General features: G+C 45.3%; 2 protein-coding genes across 8 annotated transcripts in view; one reads left to right on the forward strand and one right to left on the reverse strand.

Moving 5' to 3' along the window:
* RNF113A (ring finger protein 113A) overlaps nucleotides 1-7,270 on the reverse strand; it is a 69,033-nt gene extending 61,763 nt beyond the window's left edge. The window contains exon 1 of one of the 3 annotated variants that reach the window (XM_063959522.1): nucleotides 6,897-7,270. In XM_063959522.1, coding sequence (XP_063815592.1) covers nucleotides 6,897-7,244 — 348 coding nt within the window. In that variant the 5' untranslated portion in view covers nucleotides 7,245-7,270. Of the gene's footprint in view, nucleotides 1-5,715; nucleotides 5,879-6,896 lie in introns of those variants that run through there. The other 2 variants (XM_063959523.1, XM_063959524.1) reach the window with 2 other exon arrangements.
* LIMD2 (LIM domain containing 2) overlaps nucleotides 7,051-21,366 on the forward strand; it is a 286,232-nt gene continuing 271,916 nt past the window's right edge. For 4 of the 5 annotated variants that reach the window (XM_063959532.1, XM_063959534.1, XM_063959527.1 and 1 more), the window contains exons 1-2: nucleotides 7,051-7,195; nucleotides 13,949-14,077. Coding sequence is in view for 3 of the 5 variants with exons in the window: in XM_063959527.1 (XP_063815597.1) it covers nucleotides 14,060-14,077 (18 nt within the window). In the remaining 2 variants the exon portion in view is untranslated. Of the gene's footprint in view, nucleotides 7,368-13,948; nucleotides 14,078-21,366 lie in introns of all 5 variants that reach the window. The other variant, XM_063959528.1, reaches the window with a different exon arrangement.

Here is a 21,366-nt window from a genome sequence, read left to right on the forward strand (position 1 = left end):
TCACTAGCACAATTCACCCCACAGATATTAAATTTCTCAATATTGCCCTTACTATTGACAACAGGAGGATTGTCACCTCGACATATACCAAAGAGGTTGATTGTCACAGATTTCTGAATTATTCCAGCTGTCATCATAGACCCTGGATTGACAATATTCCCAAGAGCCAATTCCTCAGAATATTACGTAATTGTTCAGATGAAGATAACTTCTTTGAACAGTCATCAACTCTTGCAGTTGCTTTTATTGAACAAGGTTATTGAACAAGGTTATCCAGAAACAGTTATATTACATGCTTTCAAGGAAATACTAGATCGCCATCGTGTTACCATCTTAAATAACGGTAAAGAAACCAACTGTGAGGGCGACATTTTGATGTCTGAAGGGGATTTATATGAATATACTCCCATATTTATATCTAAATATAACAGCCTTTCCCGTGAACTGAATAAAATTCTAAGAAAAAACTATTCGATATTAGAGGGGGATAATATTTTGTCCACTTGCATAGCTAAACAACTAAGATCATTTTTAAGAAAACAAGAAACTTACAAAATTACCTTGCACCCAGTCATTTTTCTACTGGTAGTTCTAATAATGGGAATAAAGTTGACTGGTTGAATAATCTGAGAACTATGAAAAAAGGCTGTTATAAATGTGGTAAAATTAAATGTATAACCTGTAATTGTATTAACAAAAGTACTCAATTTACATCTACCACATCTGGACATTAATTTGACATCTTAACATTTATTGTCAGTCCACTTGTATCATTTCTCTGATAACTTGTCAATGGTGGTTCCAATATGTGGGTCGCACCCTAAGGAGCCTTAATACACTTTTCTTGGAACATAGGAGGAATATAATAACCATTTATTTCATAGTTTATCCAAACATGTTACCCGACAACACCATGGTGATGTACATGCTATTAAAGTGCAGGGTATTGAACACATATATACCACAGCTCGAGGAGGAGATTGATTCAGTATGTTATGTAAACGAGAAGCTTTCTGGATATTCTCCCTGGGCACACTGCTTCCACAGGGTCTAAATGAGAATAATCGAGATCAACAACATTTAAGTCTATCCTTCTGAATTAATTTTAGGGATGCAAATGAAAATAGCTGGTCTAAATATATACAGTTATTGATTATTTTGCTTTGTGTTAGGTTAACATTCCTCATTCAATTCCCCTTTCTTGTTCCATGCACCTTGGCTTAATAGTTATTGGGTCAGATCATTTTAATATTTTTAAGCAACTTCACAAACAACTATGAAGCAAGTCTCCGGTAACTTCTATTTTGGATTGGCTATTTTAAGCTAAAAGATTTTTTTGGGGGAAAAACTTTTGGAGAAAAGACTTCTTTGATTGTCTTCAATAGAAAATGATATCTGTACTCACACCTGCATTCTAGGAGATTCTGCTCCTCGGAAAGGTGTTTGACATATATCCATTGTTCTCTGTATTTGTTTAGGTTTGGTCTAGCTATGGGATGATATTCTGACATCTATATGTTTTACACCAATGGATTTTTGTTGTCATCCTAATCAACATAAAGCTTTAGTCTATGGAGCCAGTTGGGATACTATATTTGAGCTGAATGATTTATACACCCTTCTCTTTAATTGAGAAAGTGGTCATATAGTATATAAATGTTTTGTTTTATTATTTTTCAGATTTTTGTGCATATATGTAATATGCTCATCTGTAGGTTACTAGCAACAGATGAGACATATTTAATATTAGTTATGCTTCTTAAAATGAAAGTCTGATCTGTATATTGCCTTTATACTTTTGTCTAAACTAGTCCTACAAATATAAACTAAATCTATAATTGAATATTCAACAGTTCCTGGGACTAGAACCAGTGGGACTTCCAAGTGTTTGTCTATGCGGCATCAGCCCACTAGGCTACAGGAGACACAGTATTAAGACTGGTTATCATGTATATGTTTAAGTTTGGCCTACTTATGGGATGATACACTGACATCTAGGGGTTTTATACCAATGAATGTTTGTTGTCATCTTAATTAACATAAAGCTTTAGTCTATGGAGCCAGTTGAGATACTATATTACAGCTGAGTGATTTATACACCCTTCTCTTTATTCAAGAAAATGGTCATATAGTATATAAAGGTTTTGTTCTATTTTTATTTTATTTTGTACCTGTATGTAATATGCTCATCTGCAGGTTATTAGCAACACATGCTACATATTTAATATCAGTTGTGCTTTACAAAAAATCTTTTTGTTTTTTAAAATTAAAATCTGTATACTGCCTTTATACCGATGTCTAATCTAGTCCTAACATAAAATTAAATAAACCTTTTAACTGAACATTCAGTATTCATGGGACTAGAACCCGTGGGACTTCATCTGTTCGTCTCTGAGTATGCGGCATTAGCCCAGTAGGCTACAGGAGACAGTATTGAGGCGGGTTACTATGTATATATGTAGACCCTTTTACTAATCAAAGCAATGCTCTAGACCAGGGGTGGGCAATTATTTCAGCTGGGGGGCCGCTTAACACTTCCAGCGAATATTTGAGGGCCACATACAAAATATCTTGTATATACAATATCTATCACAAAAATGCTGTAAGATTTTTATGTTATCCAATGTTTGTATGGCTTTCCTCCCACACCACAAAAATATACTGGGAGGTGTTGCGGAATTCATACTGTAAGCGCCAAAAGGGCGGGGACTAATATGAATGACAAATATTTATAGGAGTAAGTCCTGGGCTGCGCAGAAACTGCGTACACATACGTACACGCAGCTCTGCGTACACATACGATCGCACACTTGCACAGGCGAATTTACAGTCCCCCTGGGGGCGGCGACTACCCGAACGCAGGACAGCAAAATTAGCAGCACAGTGATCAAGTCTGCATCAGCCCCTTAGTCAGCAGTTGCAGCAAAATGCAAATGCAGCCAACTCATAATAAGACCCGTTATAGGGCCCAAGTCAGACACGATCACTGCTGTGCATTTTCGCACAGCAGGCGATCGGGTTTGAACTGTGCATACACTGCAATGTGCAGGTACGTCAGTCCGCAGCGCCGGGATTGTGCGAAAAAAGTAATCGCACGGGCGATCGCAAGGCGATTGACAGGAAGAGGACGTTTGTGGGTGGCAATTGACCGTTTCAGAGGAGTGTCCGGAAAAACGCAGGAGGCACCAGGCATTTGGAGGTAGGGTTTCTGACGTCAGCTCCGGCCCCGATCATCGCACTGGAAGAGTAAGTCCTGAGCTCTGCAAAGACTGCACAAACTTCTGTTTGTGTAGCTCTCCTGCACATGCGATCGCACCCCTGCGCAGCGATTATCCCCCCTGTAGGCTGCAACTACCTGATCGCAGCAGTGCAAAAATCGCCTGCTAGCGATCAGGTCTGAATTAGGCCCATAGTTATGTAAATAACTATAAAAACATAGTATATATAACTATAAAAACACATACCACAATATACATTACGTTGCATACATAGTTTTTTTACAGGCAAAATACAAATGTCTAAAAAACACAGTAATCCAGTAATAAAAAAATAAATAAATAAAAAACACAGTGCTGAAAACAAACAAACAGCGCCCTGTGTAATGCTGTTATTCACAGCTCCTGTCTCTCCCTGGGCACAGTTACCAACTCCCTCCCCCGGACCCATATAGCAGTCTCTACCCCCATCCCCTGGACCCATATAGCAGTCTATCCTCCCCTCTCTCCTGAACCTATATAGCAGTCCCTCCCCCCCACCCATAATCTATATAGCAGTCCCTCCCCCCCTTTCCCCCCCCCTCCCCTAAACCTATATAGCAGTCCCTTCCCCCCACCCATAATCTATATAGCAGTCCCTACCCCCCTTCCCCCCCCCTAAACCTATATAGCAGTCCCTACCCCCTTTCCCCCCCTCCCCTAAACCTATATAGCAGTCCCTACCCCCCTTTCCCCCCCCCTCCCCTAAACCTATATAGCAGTCCCTACCCCCCTCCCCTAAACCTATATAGCAGTCCCTCCCCCCCTCCCCTAAACCTATATAGCAGTCCCTCCCCCCCTCCCCTAAACCTATATAGCAGTCCCTCCCCCCCCCCCCCCTTACCTAAACCCATATAGCAGTTTTAACTCCCCTCCCCTGAACCTATATGGCAGCTTAAGCACTGATCCGTTTCAGGGGCTGGCTGGACAGGGGATTTACCTGTTTTTCACAGTGGCAGACGATGCCCGATGATCCGCACTGCTGCTGTGGTCTCTGCCTGCTGCCCGCCGCTCCTACTCACTGGCCGCCGCTCCTGCTCACTGCCCGCCCCAAGTGCCACCCAGCGCATGGCAACAAAGGAAATCCCGGTCAGCTGACCCTGTGACGTGACCGGGATTTCCTCAGCCGCAGCACGCCTGGGAGCAGTGTAGCGCAATGACAAGCAGCTCAGCCTGTCGGGCCGCTTGTCATTGCACTCTGATGGGGCACAGCGGGCCAGGCAGGATCGGTCCGCGGGCCGCATGTTGCCCACCTCTACTCTAAACTGATGCCTTTTCAACAAAATGTGTATATATCTATATATACTTTTATACACTGTTTCCTTGTATATGAAACTTATGATCACTATGTTTTTAATCAACCAAGTATCATCAATTGTATATATGCGATTCTAGATTGAAATTACTAGGTAACATTTGGCTTAGTGAATGAATGTAATTGATACTTTTCACTGCCTCACCTGTTGCTTGATACTCTGATCTTGTTGGAGGACTGTAGTATAAATATATAACACCCTGGACATTTGAATCTACCTTCTGATGAAACCACTCTTTTATATTAGCGGAGAAACGCGTTAAGGATTCTTGGAGTGATTGTAGGACGCAAGTATTGCAAGGCTACAGACTTTTCATCACAGCAGAAGTTTTTAATACCGGATCAACTGTTTGGCTCACGAACAACACAGAGCTGCGCCCTCCCTCTGCACCTACACCGCAGACCTCCGTCTAATGCTGGGGACCTGATAAGAATGAAAATGTGTCTGTAATTACTGCATACCAACAGTTATCACACACGGTGAGCTCCAGCACAATGGGGAGCCCTATACCAGCGAGCGGTGAGAACAACTTTGGTGTGAGGTAGTAGAACAGCGCAGGACTTTCTGCTGAGCCATCATAATTTACTCACGGAACTCTTAACTGTGATACTTACTATAAGCTGGCCAGCTGGAATGGAATTTTGCTTAATAAATATATATCTCTTGCAAACTAGTGGGACTGCATCTATATCACTCTGACAACTAACACATTTTTATTTTGGTCATTATGACATTCTTAATTTTTTTTATATGAAAATAAATGTGTATCCATTTTTATTATCTGCGCTCTCTTTATCTTATTGTATTGGCAACTTTATTGATAACTGCGGATTATCTATTGGGAGTGGCATATTAATCGTCCAAAAAAGGTGTCCATATCCTCCTTTTTTTTTTTTTTTAACTGTTTGCGCCTGAATAATATACCTAATCACGGTTAGGAATACCTTTTCCTTTCCTGTTATACCAAAGTATGCAGTTTTGACTATATAAAGTATATGAAAAATACAAAGTATATATTAGCAATATCTACCTTTGTATTATTCTAATCATTTTTATAGTCAAAACTCTGAAAGTAAAAAGTCTATGGCAGGTAAGACAGTGCCTCCCCTGCCTATCTTTTCCGCACATCTCTGATCAAAACTCACCAAATTTCCATGAGTTTGAAGTGCTGCACCTGTGTGTAATGCCCACATGTACCTTTTGTACTAAACGTAACCTGCAGGGGCAGCGATAACTGCTGTCCCTGAGAGTTGCTTCCTCTGCATATTGGAGGACTCTTTCACATTTTTGCATAGTGTCAGCTGCCAGAGTATCTGTGGGCAGAGGTGGATTTAGACCTCAAACAATAAATAACACTATATTTTCATTCCTGATTTATGCCTCTTACATTTGTTGTTTTTCTGCCATATATTCTATTACAGTATATTACTTCCCCCTTCACTGATCGCACTATGTCCCCTCACCTCTAATTTCCATTATTACACCACTCAGTTACTGCATTTTAGATCAGTGCTCCCCTCACTGAATGTAGCAGTTACCGGTACCCCATTATTACACCCTCACTGACTGCATTATATGAGTGATTGAGGCTTACAACACTGCAGGGCTGGAGACACAGGCTTGTGCAGGAGCCGACATACAACAGCTGCCTAATCACTGAGAGTCTGCTGAGACTATTCAGACAGCTCAGCTCATTTTTGAAATTCCCTCCATACAGCGTTATCGGCGGGCTCCCCAGAGACCCACAGGGCCCTAAGCAGCTGCCTTGGTTGCCTTGTAATAAATCCTCCTCTGTCTGTGGGACATAGGAAGATTTCTCACGTGTGAATGCCGCCACAGGCTTTAAGCAGTTAACACCATCTAAAGGGGCCAAAAGTCCCCATTGATAATAATGGGAGATACAACCTGTAGTGCTAATGGGCCTTCTGCAGATTTTTGTGACCTCTCCTGCGCTAGGCTGTTAGTACATAGAACAATTCATTACCTTATTCAGGACTACAATCTCCACATAATTAAATAGGCCCCTATGCCTGTTAATAACCTGTCTCTGTTATTGACAGTGTTTGTTAGGATCTATGCAGTGCTGCGGAGTACACTGGTCATATACACAAGTGATAACAGAATGGTCAGGGTGTCTAAGCGGGTACCAGCACGGACCACTAATGGGAAGCTGGAGCCTCCCGTAGCAGAATCACTAACGAACCTCCTAGCACATCCTATGCAGAGGCCGCAGTCACGGACTACAAGCCCCTTTAAAAGCAGCGCCCCTGGCCGGATATTCTCCCACAATGCCCCGCGCAGCAGCACTCCCCCAGGCTGCCCTCACCCCTCTCCTCTCCTCTGCGTTTCCTGCCGGCGAATTTTCTGCTGCTTTTCTTAAAAAGGAAACTGCAGACCGGGCTCTTGGCCTCCGTGCCGGCTGCGGGTTCCGGATCAGCCATCTGTACCTTGCCCGGCTCCGGCGTGCCGGACATCTGTGCAGCGACGTCACCTCACCATAGAGGTGCTGCAGGATAGCGAGCGACGCCATAAGAGGCTGATGTGACCGCGCTGCCACCTGCTGGATGATGGGGATACTACAGGACAACTGACAACCGCCGCAGCTATGCTCCAACGCCAACACCAGTAGGCAATTAATTATATATTGATTCTCTCCATATAACCAGGCATTCATAGGTCTACCATGGGTTTCCGGCCTTCCATACAAATCTCCTTTTTTCAACAAAAAATAACCATATATTGATATGTGTATATTCTTTAAATAAAGTAACTAACTTTATAAAGCCTGAATTACCAGGTAAGTGTGACTAGGCTTCTATAATGCAAACTTAATGTACTTATAGGTATACACTTCTATAAATAGTGTGTGTGTATATATATACTGTGTCATTGCACATAATATAATTGTTGAGTTTTGATGTCATCACTGCAGTGTGTATTAGGGGAACTGGTCCAGTTCAGTTTGTGTATTATAAGGAATAACTTACCCTGCATATTATTATGAATAATGACCTTTATAGAAAGCAGTTGACAAGTTTAGAACGTGAGGTACACTAACCTAACATACATAAACTTGGATATAGCCTAAGTAAACTTTTACTGTGTGTGTGAAAACCAGTTGCCTACCCTCCCGCACTCTGCAGGAGACTCCCTGAAATAGCAGAAATCACCCTGACTCTGAATAGTCCAGCAATCTCCCTGATTGCACCTTGTCCACATTATGCAGCTGTTACATTCTTGGAGGGGGGGGGGGATAAATCGGAGATCCATACATTCAAATGGGAACATCAGCGCCATTTCCCTGCATCAGTTATACAGCACAATGATCCCTATGGCTACATGCATTTTTAATAAGGTTACTCGTGGCCATTTACGATGTATGGTCTGGAACACAATACACAAACAAATCCTGAAAATATCAGTATGTTTTCTTCAACAAATATATCTTACAAGTTTTGTGGCTCATTTACATTTGGATGTAAGTCATTTTCATGACACGCCTCTCAGATGTAGTAGTATACGTCCGCACTGATAGGTGTTACTTTCACAATCTCCCTGAAATGCTTTTTCAAAAGTGGACAAGTATGCTATAGATTTTAAGCTTGGGAGCAGGGCCTTCCTACCTCCATGGGGGGTATTCAATAGAAGTCGGAAACTGCCGTCTTGTCGGAAAGACGGAAGTTTCCGACTGTTTTAGGTTAGAAGGGGTACCAACCTATTCAATGTTGCACTTTTTTTCTCTTACGTCCTAGAGGATGCTGGGGACTCTGTAAGGACCATGGGGTATAGGCGGGCTCCGCAGGAGACATGGGCACTATAAAGAACTTTAGAATGGGTGTGCACTGGCTCCTCCCTCTATTCCCCTCCTCCAGACCTCAGTTAGATCCTGTGCCCAGAGGAGATTGGGTGCATTACAGGGGAGCTCTCCTTAGTTTCTCTGATTAAAAGAATTTTGTTAGGTTTTTTATTTTCAGGGAGCCCTGCTGGCAACAGGCTCCTTGCATCGTGGGACTGAGGAGAGAGAAGCAGACCTACTTAAGTGACAGGATCTGCTTCTTAGGCTACTGGACACCATTAGCTCCAGAGGGTTCGGAACGCAGGTCTCACCCTAGCCGTTCGTCCCAGAGCTGCGCCGCCGTCCTCCTTGCAGAGCCGGAAGATAGAAGCCGGGTGAGTATTAGAAGAAAGAAGACATCACAGGCGGCAGAAGACTTCTGATCTTCACTGAGGTAACGCTGCGCGCCATTGCTCCCACACACAACACACACTGAGGCACGGATGGGTGCAGGGCGCAGGGGGGGGGCGCCCTGGGCATCAATATAAAACCTCTAGGCTGGCATTTTAGTATATATGGGCTGCGGAGGCAATATATATACAAATCCCCCGGCAGTATTGTATTTTTGAGCGGGACCGAAGCCCGCCGCTGAGGGGGCGGAGCTTGATTCCACAGCACTGACCAGCGCCATTTTCTTCACAGCACACTGCAGAGCTGGCTCCCCGGACTCTCCCCTGCTGAACACGGTGACAGAGGGCTTAAAAAGAGGGGGGGGCACTTCATTTGGCAGTGAATGTATATTGAATAATATTAAAGCGCTGTGTGTCTGGGAAATTGTTTTCCAGGGTCATTGGCGCTGGGTGTGTGCTGGCATACTCTCTCTCTGTCTCTCCAAAGGGCCTTATTGGGGGACTGTCTCCAGATTGGATATTTCCCTGAGTGTGTGGGGGTGTCGGTACGCGTGTGTCGGCATGTCTGAAGCGGAAGGCTCTTCTAGGGAGGAGGGGGAGCAAATGAGTGTGGTGTCTCCGTCGGCAACGCCGACACCTGATTGGTTGGATATGTGGAATGTTTTAAATGCAAATGTGAATTTATTACATAAAAGGTTGGACAAAGCGGAGTCCAGGGAAAATGCAGGGAGTTCATCCTTGCCTTTTACTATGTCACAGGGCCCTTCTGGGTCTCAGAAGCGCCCACTATCCCAAATAGCAGACACTGATACCGACACGGATTCTGACTCCAGTGTCGACTACGATGATGCGAGGTTGCAGCCAAAGTTGGCAAAAAGTATTCATTATATGATTATAGCAATAAAAGATGTTTTGCATATCACGGATGACCCCTCTGTACCTGACACGAGGGTCCACATGTTTAAAGAAAAGAAACCGGAGGTTACTTTCCCCCCTTCCCATGAGTTAAATGAGTTGTTTGAAAGGGCTTGGGAAACTCCAGACAAGAAACTGCAGATTCCCAAAAGGATTCTTATGGCGTATCCTTTCCCGGCTAAGGACAGGATATGGTGGGAATCCTCCCCCAGGGTGGACAAGGCGTTAACGCGCTTATCAAAAAAGGTGGCGCTGCCGTCGCAAGATACCGCAGCCCTCAAGGATCCTGCTGATCGCAGGCAGGAGACTACCTTGAAGTCAATTTATACACATACTGGTACCTTGCTCAGACCGGCGATAGCGTCAGCTTGGGTTTGTAGCGCAGTAGCAGCGTGGACAGATACCTTGTCTGCTGACATTGATACCCTGGATAAGGATACCATTTTACTGACCTTGGGTCATATAAAGGATGCTGTCCTATATATGTGAGATGCTCAGAGAGACGTTGGCCTACTGGGTTCCAGAGCCAACGCCATGGCGATTTCTGCTAGGCGAGCCCTGTGGACCTGCCAATGGGCAGGTGATGCCGACTCAAAGAGGCATATGAAGGTTTTGCCTTACAAGGGTGAGGACTTATTTGGGGAAGGTCTCACGGACCTGGTCTCCACAGCTACCGCAAGTAAATCTGCTTTTTTACCTTATGTTTCCGCACAGCCAAAGAAAACGCCACATTATCAGATGCAGTTCTTTCGGTCGCATAAATCCAAAAGAGGACGGGGATCTTCCTTTCTCGCCAGAGGTAAGGGCAGAGGGAAAAAGCGGCCAGCTACAGCTAGTTCCCAGGAGCAGAAGTCCTCCCCGGCTTCTACTACTCCCCGGCTTCTACTAAATCCACCGCATGACGCTGGGGCTCCGCTGAGGGAGTCCGCCCCAGTGGGGGCACGTCTTAAAATTTTCAGCCACGTCTGGGTTCAATCACAGGCGGATCCCTGGGCAATAGAAATTGTTTCCCAGGGTTACAAGATGGAATTCGAAGATGTGCCTCCTCGCCAGTTTTTCAAATCGGCCCTACCAGCTTCTTCCCCAGAGAGGGAGGAAGTTTTAAGTGCAATTCAAAAACTGTGTCTTCAACGAGTGGTGGTCAAAGTTCCCCTGCTTCAATAGGGGACGGGGTACTACTCAACCCTGTTTGTGGTCCCGAAACCGGACGGTTCGGTCAGACCCATTCTGAATTTAAAATCCTTAAACCTATACTTGAACAGGTTCAAATTCAAGATGGAATCGCTCAGAGCGGTCATCGCCAGCCTGGGAGGGGGGGGATTATATGATGTCTCTGGACATAAAGGATGCATACCTTCATGTCCCCATATATCCTCCTCATCAGGCGTTCCTGAGGTTTGCTGTACAGGATTGTCATTACCAATTTCAGACGTTGCCGTGTGGACTTTCCACGGCCCCGAGGATTTTCACCAAGGTAATGGCGGAAATGATGGTGCTCCTGCGCAAGCAGGGAGTCACAACTATCCCGTACTTGGACGATCTCCTGATTAAAGCGGGATCGAGAGAACAGTTGCTGAACAGCGTGTCGCTCTCCCTGAGGGTATTGCAGCAGCACGGCTGGATTCTCAATCTACCAAAGTCACAGTTGGTTCCAACGACCCGATTGCCTTTCTTAGGCATGATTGTGGACACGGAACAAAAAAGGGTTTTTCTCCCGATGGAAAAGGCCCAGGAACTCCAGGGCTTGGTCAGGGACCTGTTGAAGCCGAAAAGGGTGTCGGTCCATCAATGCACTCGAGTTCTGGGAAAGATGGTGGCTTCTTACGAGGCCATTCCCTTCGGCAGGTTCCATGCGAGGACCTTTCAGTGGGACCTTCTGGACAAGTGGTCCGGGTCCCATCTACATATTCATCAGAAGATCACCCTGGCCCCCAGGGCCAGGGTATCTCTCTTGTGGTGGCTGCAGAGTACTCGCCTTCTAGAGGGCCGCAGGTTCGGCATTAAAGACTGGGTTCTGGGTGACCATGGACGCGAGCCTCCGAGGATGGGGAGCAGTCACACTGGGAAGAAACTTCCAGGGACTGTGGTCAAGCCAGGAGGCTTGTCTACACATCAACGTACTGGAATTGAGGGCCATATACAACGGCCTCCGTCAAGCGGAGAATCTTTTTCGCGACCTACCGGTTCTGATTCAATCAGACAACGTCACAGCCGTGGCTCATGTAAACCGCCAAGGCGGGACGAGTAGCAAAGTGGCAATGGCGGAAGCCACCAGGATTCTGCGTTGGACGGAAAATCACGTAAGCGCTCTGTCAGCGGTATTCATTCCGGGAGTGGACAACTGGGAAACAGACTTCCTCTGCAGACACTATCTCCATCCTGGAAGGGCTCCCTACTCTGATAAAGGCTAGGAAGGAGGTGACAGCGAAACATTATCACCGTATCTGGAGGAAGTATGTTTCTTGGTGTGAAGCCAAAAATGCTCCTACGGAGGATTTCCATCTGGGCCGTTTTCTCCACATCCTACAGACTGGAGTGAATTTGGGCCTAAAATTAGGCTCCATTAAGGTACAGATTTCGGCCCTGTCCATTTTCTTTCAGAGGGAATTGGCTTCTCTCCCAGAAGTTCAGACTTTTGTGAAGGGAGTGCTGCACATACAGCCTCCTTTTGTGCCCCCAGTGGCACCATGGGACCTTAACGTGGTGTTACGGTTCCTGAAGTCTCACCGGTTTGAACCTCTTCAAACGGTTGAATTAAAATTTCTCACTTGGAAGGTGGTCATGTTGTTGGCCTTGGCATCTGCAAGGCGGGTGTCTGAATTGGCGGCCTTGTCTCACAAGAGCCCCTATTTGATTTTCCATGTCGATAGAGCAGAGTTGAGGACTCGTCCTGAATTTTTGCCTAAGGTGGTTTCTTCATTTCATATGAACCAACCTATTGTGGCGCCTGTGGCTACGGATGACTTGGAGGATTCCAAGTCCCTGGATGTAGTCAGGGCCTTAAAAATCTATGTAGCCAGGACGGCTCGGGTTAGGAAAACAGAAGCACTGTTTGTCCTGTATGCAGCCAGCAAGGTTGGCGCTCCTGCTTCGAAGCAGACTATTGCTCGCTGGATCTGTAACACAATTCAGCAGGCTGATTCTACGGCTTGATTGCCGTTACCTAATTCGGTAAAGGCCCATTCTACTAGGAAGGTGGGCTCTTCTTGGGCGGCTGCCCGAGGCGTCTCGGCATTACAGCTTTGCCGAGCGGCGACTTGGTCGGGTTCAAACACTTTTGCTAAATTCTACAAGTTTGATACCCTGGCTGATGAGGACCTCATGTTTGCTCAATCGGTGCTGCAGAGTCATCCGCACTCTCCCGCCCGTTTTGGAGCTTTGGTATAATCCCCATGGTCCTTACGGAGTCCCCAGCATCCTCTAGGACGTAAGAGAAAATAAGATTTTAAACCTACTGGTAAATCTTTTTCTCCTAGTCCGTAGAGGATGCTGGGCGCCCGTCCCAGTGCGGACAACATTCTGCAAGACTTGTATATAGTTATTGCTTGCATAAGGGTTATGTTACAGTTTTGATCGGTCTTTGACTGATGCTGTTTATTTCATACTGTTGACTGGTTCGTATATTCCAGATTATACGGTGTGGATGGTGTGAGCTGGTATGAATCTTGCCCTTGGTTTAACAAAATCCTTTCCTCGTACTGTCCGTCTCCTCTGGGCACAGTTTCTCTAACTGAGGTCTGGAGGAGGGGCATAGAGGGAGGAGCCAGTGCACACCCATTCTAAAGTTCTTTATAGTGCCCATGTCTCCTGCGGAGCCCGTCTATACCCCATGGTCCTTACGGAGTCCCCAGCATCCTCTACGGACTAGGAGAAAAAGATTCACTGGTAGGTTTAAAATCTTATTTTTTTCCGACAAGTCAGGAAATCCAACTTGTCAGAAAGCACGCGGATCGGCGGCTTATGCCACTGATCCACGTGTATTGTCGGAAGCGTGGCCAAACACGACAGGTTTAACCCCGTTTCCGACAATGTCAATCCGACTTTAAAAAAAGTTGGATTGGTATTGTCGGGAACGGGCCAAACCTATCTGGTTTGGCGCGGCATTGAATACTCGCATGTCGGATCTTTTCTGTCGGAAAGTATCCAACATGAATTTTTATATACCTGTATGACTGTTTGTTATTACCCAGTTTTGTTTTATTATACTGTCCAATTGTAAAGCGCAATGGAATTTGCTGCGCTATATAAAAAAAACTTAATAAATATTTTACATTCTAGGTAGGAGGACAGGTTCAGTGTGTACTACTGCTGTACAACTTCTTTGCATAAAGACACAGAACACTGCTCTGGTAGATCACTAAATAAAGACTGCAAGAGGATATTTTTAATATGTTGTATTCTGTCCAGGTAAGAAGTGTGTTATGCTGTTTATTTTGTTTTTGTTTATTTGACATAATGTCCTGTCCAGTAGAATTATTAAAAATGTTGGCCTGTCCTCCCAAATGCTTATTTCATGTGTACATCATAAGACTCTTCTCCAAGTCATGCATCTTTAACTGTTTTAATGAGCTCTGATGTATTTAAATGATGATTAATCCCCAAAGCTGAAAATGTAAAATGTGAATTGATAAAGTAAATATTTCTGTGTTACACAGACATTACGCTGCAGCTTCCTTCACTTCATTATAGGGATGGCCACTGATGGTCAGTGGTTTTGCTATTGTTGGCAGAGGTCCAATGGTTCTATGCCATTGATGGCAGAGACGCAGCAATGTTATGGATGTTGTTTTTCCCCAGATGCAGGGGTACTATGCTTAGACCTGCACCTTTCATGATTGAGCTGCTGCTTAGCTCTGCCTCCCTGTTGGACCCCTGTATACCACAGTAGAAATGCCTGGCATTTGATGCCCATCAATGGTTTTCCGTCTATGGCTTCATTTGGGTGTGGTATGGTATGCCGGCGGTCGGGCTCCCGGCGACCAGCATACCGGCGCCGGGAGCCCAACCGCCGGCAATACCGACAGTGTGGTGAGCGCAAATGAGCCCCTTGCGGGCTCGCTGCGCTCGCCACGCTGCGGGCACGGTGGCGCGCTATTTTATTCTCCCTCCAGGGGGGGCGTGGACCCCCACGAGGGAGAATAAGTGTCTGTATGCCGGCTGTCGGGATCCCGGCGCCGGTATACTGTGCGCCGGGATCCCGACAGCCGGCATACTGAAGACCACCCCTTCATTCCATTGATGTTAAGCACCGATGGAGATCATCAATTGCCGACCCTTCAATGGCCATCCCAACATCATTGCAAACTGCTGAAGATCCTCCCACATTTTGAGAACGAGGTAAGTAACTGGGATATTGTCATTATAGTCCTGACATGAATGCTCTCTTTATGGCAAGCACAAGAATACTCTGTGTATTCTACTGTGGCTAGGACAAATGATTTGCTAACCCCACCTGTTTTTATTGCTATCCCCCCATATAGTTTATTTATTTGATTCTGCCTCCATGAGGTCACTTTTCAAATATTATTTTTTTTCCTGGCCACATTAAGGTCCCAATTCGCCCCTTGGTAGGCTCCAACAGTTCTGTGGCTTTGTTATGAGGCCTGATTCTGTAAAAACCGAGGCATCTTCCATTTTCAAAAAGACTATGCATGCGTCTGAATCGCAAGATGCGTACAGCGGATATTTTTGATGGGAGTATTAGGGGCATATGCGAGCAGCTCTATGAGCAGTACGTATGGTTTTGACATATCTTGTAATTAACTTGGGGCTGGTCCAAGTGCCAATACTACTGATTACCGTTGTGTCTGTGCATAGTAGAACAGTGGACTGGATAGGCTTGCACTTTCAGACGCACAGATTTCCGCCTTAGTTCGGAACAATTGTCGCATTAGCTGCAGCTGTGAGGAAAAGGGGCAGCAGAAGTGTGCGACTTGAGCCCATTAAGAGGACATATTCTGTGTAGTTGGCAAGGTTAAATAGGGCATTTCATTGTTTGAGATAAAGCATGGCAGTTTCTTTGCATGGGTGAAAATGTATAAAGCTGGGTACACACTTGGATTTAATGATCTAGCGTGTTCATGTACATACTACACAATGCGCCGTATGATAACCTGATGTATTATTACACAGTTAATTACATAATTATTGTAACCATGCCGCATTGTACATCGCATTGTCCCATCTGATGTGCCGCACATTAGATGGGATAATGCGACTGCACAATTACTCAAACAATGAATTGTGTGTGTGTGTGTACACTACAGTATGGTCGTGTAGAGCAATCGCAGGTAACATGATTACACAACAAATCGTGTAATATGTACCCACCTCAAGTCTGCCATCAATCATAAGGTCTTGTATGTATTTGTTACTATGGGTTGGGGTCAGAATCCCGGCGGTCAGCACACCGATGCCGGGATCCTGGCCGCCAATATGCCAGCAGAGGGGCGAGCGCAACGAAGCCCCTTACAGGCTTGCGCTCGCCACGCTGCGGGCTCCATGGCTCACTGTGCTCGCCACAGGTTCTATTCCCACTCTGTAGGTGTCGTGGACACACACAAGTGGGAATAGCCCTGGGCACCCTGCTGGCATCCTGGCGGCTGGGATCCCGGTGTCTGTATGCTGACCAGCATGATCCCAACCGCCGGTCACATGACTACATCCCGTTATTATGGACTGATTTGGAATAGCACACTCATGGGTAGATTATCCTCAGAAGTGCTGAGTCTGTAGGGCATTTACTGTTGAACCTCTCCAAATCTGGTCAGGTCCACTTTCCTGGTTAGTAACCTATTCCAGGAGCCAGAAAACAACAATCCTGCCCCCACACACAACTCCTCTCCTTGCAATGAATAAACAGTCCAAGCAGAGACGGCCCTAACCAAAATGATGCCCTAGGCAAGATTTTGGCTGGTGCCCCCTAGCACCACCGCTAGTTCCACCTCTGACCCTGCATCCCTTTCCCAGCACCATCACCCCTCACCCATAGCAGTCCTTATTTTGGTGTTCCCACCCCCTATATTTTAAACAGGAACATTGCGCACATCTGGCACACAGCCCAAAAAGGTGTGTGTTTTTGCTGGCAAGGGGCATGGCCACACAATAGTGCCCCCAGTTCAAATTCTACTACACAGTAGTGCAACTTTATTCACAATTTATCATGTGATAGTGTCCCTAATTCATGTTACATCACACAGTAGTACCACTTTACCTTATATTCTTTACTCCTCACAGTAGTGTCCCTTATTCACATTACATCACACTGATTTGCTCCTAATGCACATTACACCACACCATATTGCTCTTTATTCACACTAGACCACATAGTAGTGCCATTTCTATATGTTACGCCACACAGTAGAGCATCTTATACACATAATGTCACACATTAGTAATGCATTTATACACATAATACATCATAGTAATGCCCCTTACATATATGACACACATTATTAATGTCCTTATAAGCATAATGTGACTTACACATTATGGCAACCTTTATTAATGCACTTATACACATAATGTCCCTTACACATATGCCGCACATTATTAATGCATTTCTACACATGACACACTTATTGTCCCTTACACATATGCTGAACACTATTACACAACGAACCCACTCACACAAACACAGCACTCACATGGCTACTAACACTATGACCACTGCTTGGATACAGATGTGTCCTCATAAATCTTGCCTCAGTGCGCCATGCAGCAGGAGATGTCTGGTGTACGTCAGCTGGCAACTCTGCTAACGGCAGGTACCTATTTTTGATGAAAATGTATCTTATTTGCATTGCTATGTGGCTAGGATGCACATGCAGCTTCTGCTGATTAAAATGATATGCTGCATGCCTATATACTGTGTGCGACTGTGGCTGTATCTGCATACGAAATGCTACACACAGAATATAGGCATGCCGCATATCATTTTAATCAGCAGAAGCTGCTTGTGATCCTAGGCATGCCAAATGCCCTAGGCAGTTGCCTAGTTTGCCTATGCCTAGGGCCGGGTCTGAGTCCAAGCTTACAAATGAAAGTAATCTAACTGTCCAAAAATACACTAGGGTGTATCAGTGATGAAACTGACCTGAAGCATACCCAAACAATAAAAAAACAAAACCCTAAATGAATAGCAAAGCACTGCAGATTCTGCAAATATGTTAGTATACATATTTTATTTGCATGAATAAACAAACATGAATAAACATGGAATCCTCAAAAGGATATTATAAACCGTAAATAAAGAAATACTGTCACATAAAAATAAATTATAGTCTCTATAATGGTTGTCAATGGCGGTTATGTGATAGTGAATATGGGCATATAGTACACAATTGAACAGAAATAATGATAGGGCTGTTCATAATAAGACAAAGTTAAAGTGAGACATCTATAACACACCCTCGAGCTGTACCTTTTTGGCCGGTACAGTACTGTTTTATTTCTGCAGCGGGGTACACTGTGTTCCACAGGGAATACATCGAAGTGTAGAGTGGGATCTTGGATCCAGAGGCACCATCAGGCAAAGCTTTGACTGTCCCAGGATGCATTGGGGCCTCCTCTGTAACCCCGCCTCCAGGCACTGAGAGCTCAGTTTCAAGTGGTGCCTGCAGGCACTGGGCAGCCCTGAAAAAACTATAGAAGACTTCCACGGACGCAGCACTGTTATGTCAGTGCTGCGTCTCCGTCACCTCCCAAGCGGCGTTGCATACTTTTGCGGCTCAGATCCTGGGTACTTGCGGCGGAGTTCTCCGGCTTAGGCACGCGGTCGCAGCCGCTCTCCTGGTTCGCGTGCGTGGCTGCTATACGAAGGGAGGAGGTAAGAGGGTCCCCCAGGCGGGACCCGCCACTAAATCGCGTTCCTGTCGCGGTCTAGGGATACGGACTGCGACGCTGGTGTGGACACTGTTACCGAGCAGGAACCTCACTGCCAGGGCATAGGAATACAGGACCGGGTGTACTAATGCCCCTATTGGTAAGGCTCCGTAGTACCGGCGGTGAGGACCAGCATAGGGGAGCCAGCGCTTGACCTGTAGCCCCTCCCCCTGCCCAGGGTGCCATCTCCTCGCATATTTCCCGCTCTGGAGCCACCTCACACTCTCCCTCAGTTCCTGACAGAGACGCTGGGTGCCATCTTCTGCGCATAGCTGCTATTGGTCTCTGGGATTACAAGGCAAGTCTCCCCTGTAAAGCCGCCTATCCACAGCGCTGAGACTTTACAGACACTTGAGTATTCTACATGTCTTCAGACAGCGTTAGTTAAGAAAGAGTGTACCTATTACAGAAAATATTGTACGTGTATTCTGAAATATATATATATAATATACATACACACATACACTACACCAAAAAGACCATCAACCTCGATTCCCTTGGCGCTCAGGGCTACAGTCCCAAAGTCCTCTGGTAAAGCTGACTCAAAGTAGATATGGATCGTCCACTTAGAACCTTGAAAAATATGAAATAACACCTCATAGGGCAATATATCCAATTCTTCTATATTAGTGCAATAAGGATAAATGAGGACTCCTACCCTTTAGAGTGGTCTACGTTTTAGGTAGACAGAACAGCATGTAATATTTTAGGGGTACAGCCCACACCGGATACCTCACGTATTCATCCTCCAAGAGAAGAGATAATCCCAAAATAGTGTAATACTGTTTTTAATAAAATATGCAATAAAACATGAACAGTGACAGTGATGCTAGCCTCTCACCCGGTGAGTGGTCTACTCAAAAATGGGCAGACAAATGAGCATGAGAATGGAAAGTCCAGGCGTCCCTGCAAGCTCCAAAACACAACAGGCTCGAATCAGGACCACTACTTCCTCCCTCCGCTAACGCGTTTCGATACTTCCTGTATCTGACGCTGGTTGTGTACTTTGTCCGCAAGTTGTGTACTCTGTCTGGCTTCATCATACTAATAGCCTGATTGTTGCTTTTATTACAGTGTCTAGCAATAAGGGCAGTAAAACTATGGAAGCTCCTGTAAGTTGCAAGGTATGTGTGATGATCTGTGTGCTAAATGTCATACATCTCCCAGTCAGCCTGCAGCTCCTGTAACTACGTTTGAGCCACCCTGGGCTATGTTCACTACCCTGCTGAGGACTCTGGTTGACCGTTTAGCCCCCCCTATGAGACCTCTGGTGCCACCACAAGTTGTCCCTATAGTAAATCAGCCTTGGATGGAAAATTTGTCTACCCAGCTGCAACAGTTAAATCAGTCTTTGGTTAGACAGAAATCTACTCCAGGTCACTCCCGTGTAAACGCTGATTTACATACAGGACTAAAAGCAACACTTTAAAAAGACATTTCATACACTTTAAATGAAGCCGCTGCGGCCGCTATACTTAATCCACAACATACGTACTTATTACACCATTAGCGTACAGAGTCCCGTACAGTGTACGGACTTTGCGTACAAACGCCGCGCTGACTGTACAAAGTACACGCAGCGCGTACACACCCAAAGATACACCGTGAACCCTTAACAGCTATGCATGCGATAGTAATACACTTTAAACCTTAGCAGGGAAAGGAAAACACGACACCAGATTGTATTTAAGCTGCTGGGTTCCGACACCACAACATATTATTACTGAAAGGGGGATACAATAACAAAGCAATACAATACAAGAGAATAATGGCTACAGTCAATGGTACATACATGTTTGGATTTCGCCGCGCTACCCAGTCTGGTCCTCGGTCATCTAGATAGATAACTTTGAGAGTCTTGTGTGACCAGGCCTGCAGCTGGCTCCTTTTATACAATCTTCCAAAACTTAACACAATGGATACTGTAATCTCTTTGTCCATTAGACACAGGGATTGTCATTTACAGTACAGGAGAGGTCATAGGTTGGTTTGAATAGGTGGGCGATGTCTGTTCAAGATGCACTTGTGGGTGGTCTCCTTTGGGTTCCCGCCGCATACCTAATGTACAGTAAATACAGTTTATATCTATATTCTGCTCCTGCACATAACTATTCGCAGGAACGTGCGATCTTCTGCAAACCAACACTGGAATATTACCCTTAAAATACCCTACAGCTGGATACCAAACACCACCTTATAACCTTGTTCTGTCCCCTCCTATCCTGTAAAGGTGAATCCCTTTGTTCTGATACCATTTAAACTGTTGTAACTTGCTGATGTGGTGAGGGGAGACTATGTGTACATTGTGCACTATTTGGATTAAATATGTAATGTGTTTTGATGGCTTTTCCATGCGTTCACAAACTCTACCGTAAATACCCATACCACTTGCTAATGCGCAGGACCGCGGGAGCGACCATACGCAAATTGCGAATATGCGCACGCACAGCAGAACAAGTACACGCACGGAGGCCATCTGTGTGTAGTTTGTACGTGATGTGTGTACTGCAATATTTTTCGACTTTGACACCCGTGTCTCTGGGTCCTCTAAGCGGGCTGCTTCCTCCTCACAATCCATTAACCTTTGATGTTTCATCTGTCGAGGAGGGGGAGCACACGGTCCTGTCAGACACTGAATCATGTGTTACTGACGAGGATTCTACCTTACAGGTTGATATCCCTGCCCTGGTGGATGCTATTAAGCAGATCCTTCAAATCACTGAGGAAGAGGATTCCACTACTGTGGCCAAGAAAACTGATACAGTTTTAACCACCTTCTGTTGTTTAAACATATTACCCTATTCTGATCATCT

Source organism: Pseudophryne corroboree, chromosome 3 (genome assembly GCF_028390025.1).
Source record: "Pseudophryne corroboree isolate aPseCor3 chromosome 3, aPseCor3.hap2, whole genome shotgun sequence".
Lineage (NCBI taxonomy): Eukaryota > Metazoa > Chordata > Amphibia > Anura > Myobatrachidae > Pseudophryne > Pseudophryne corroboree.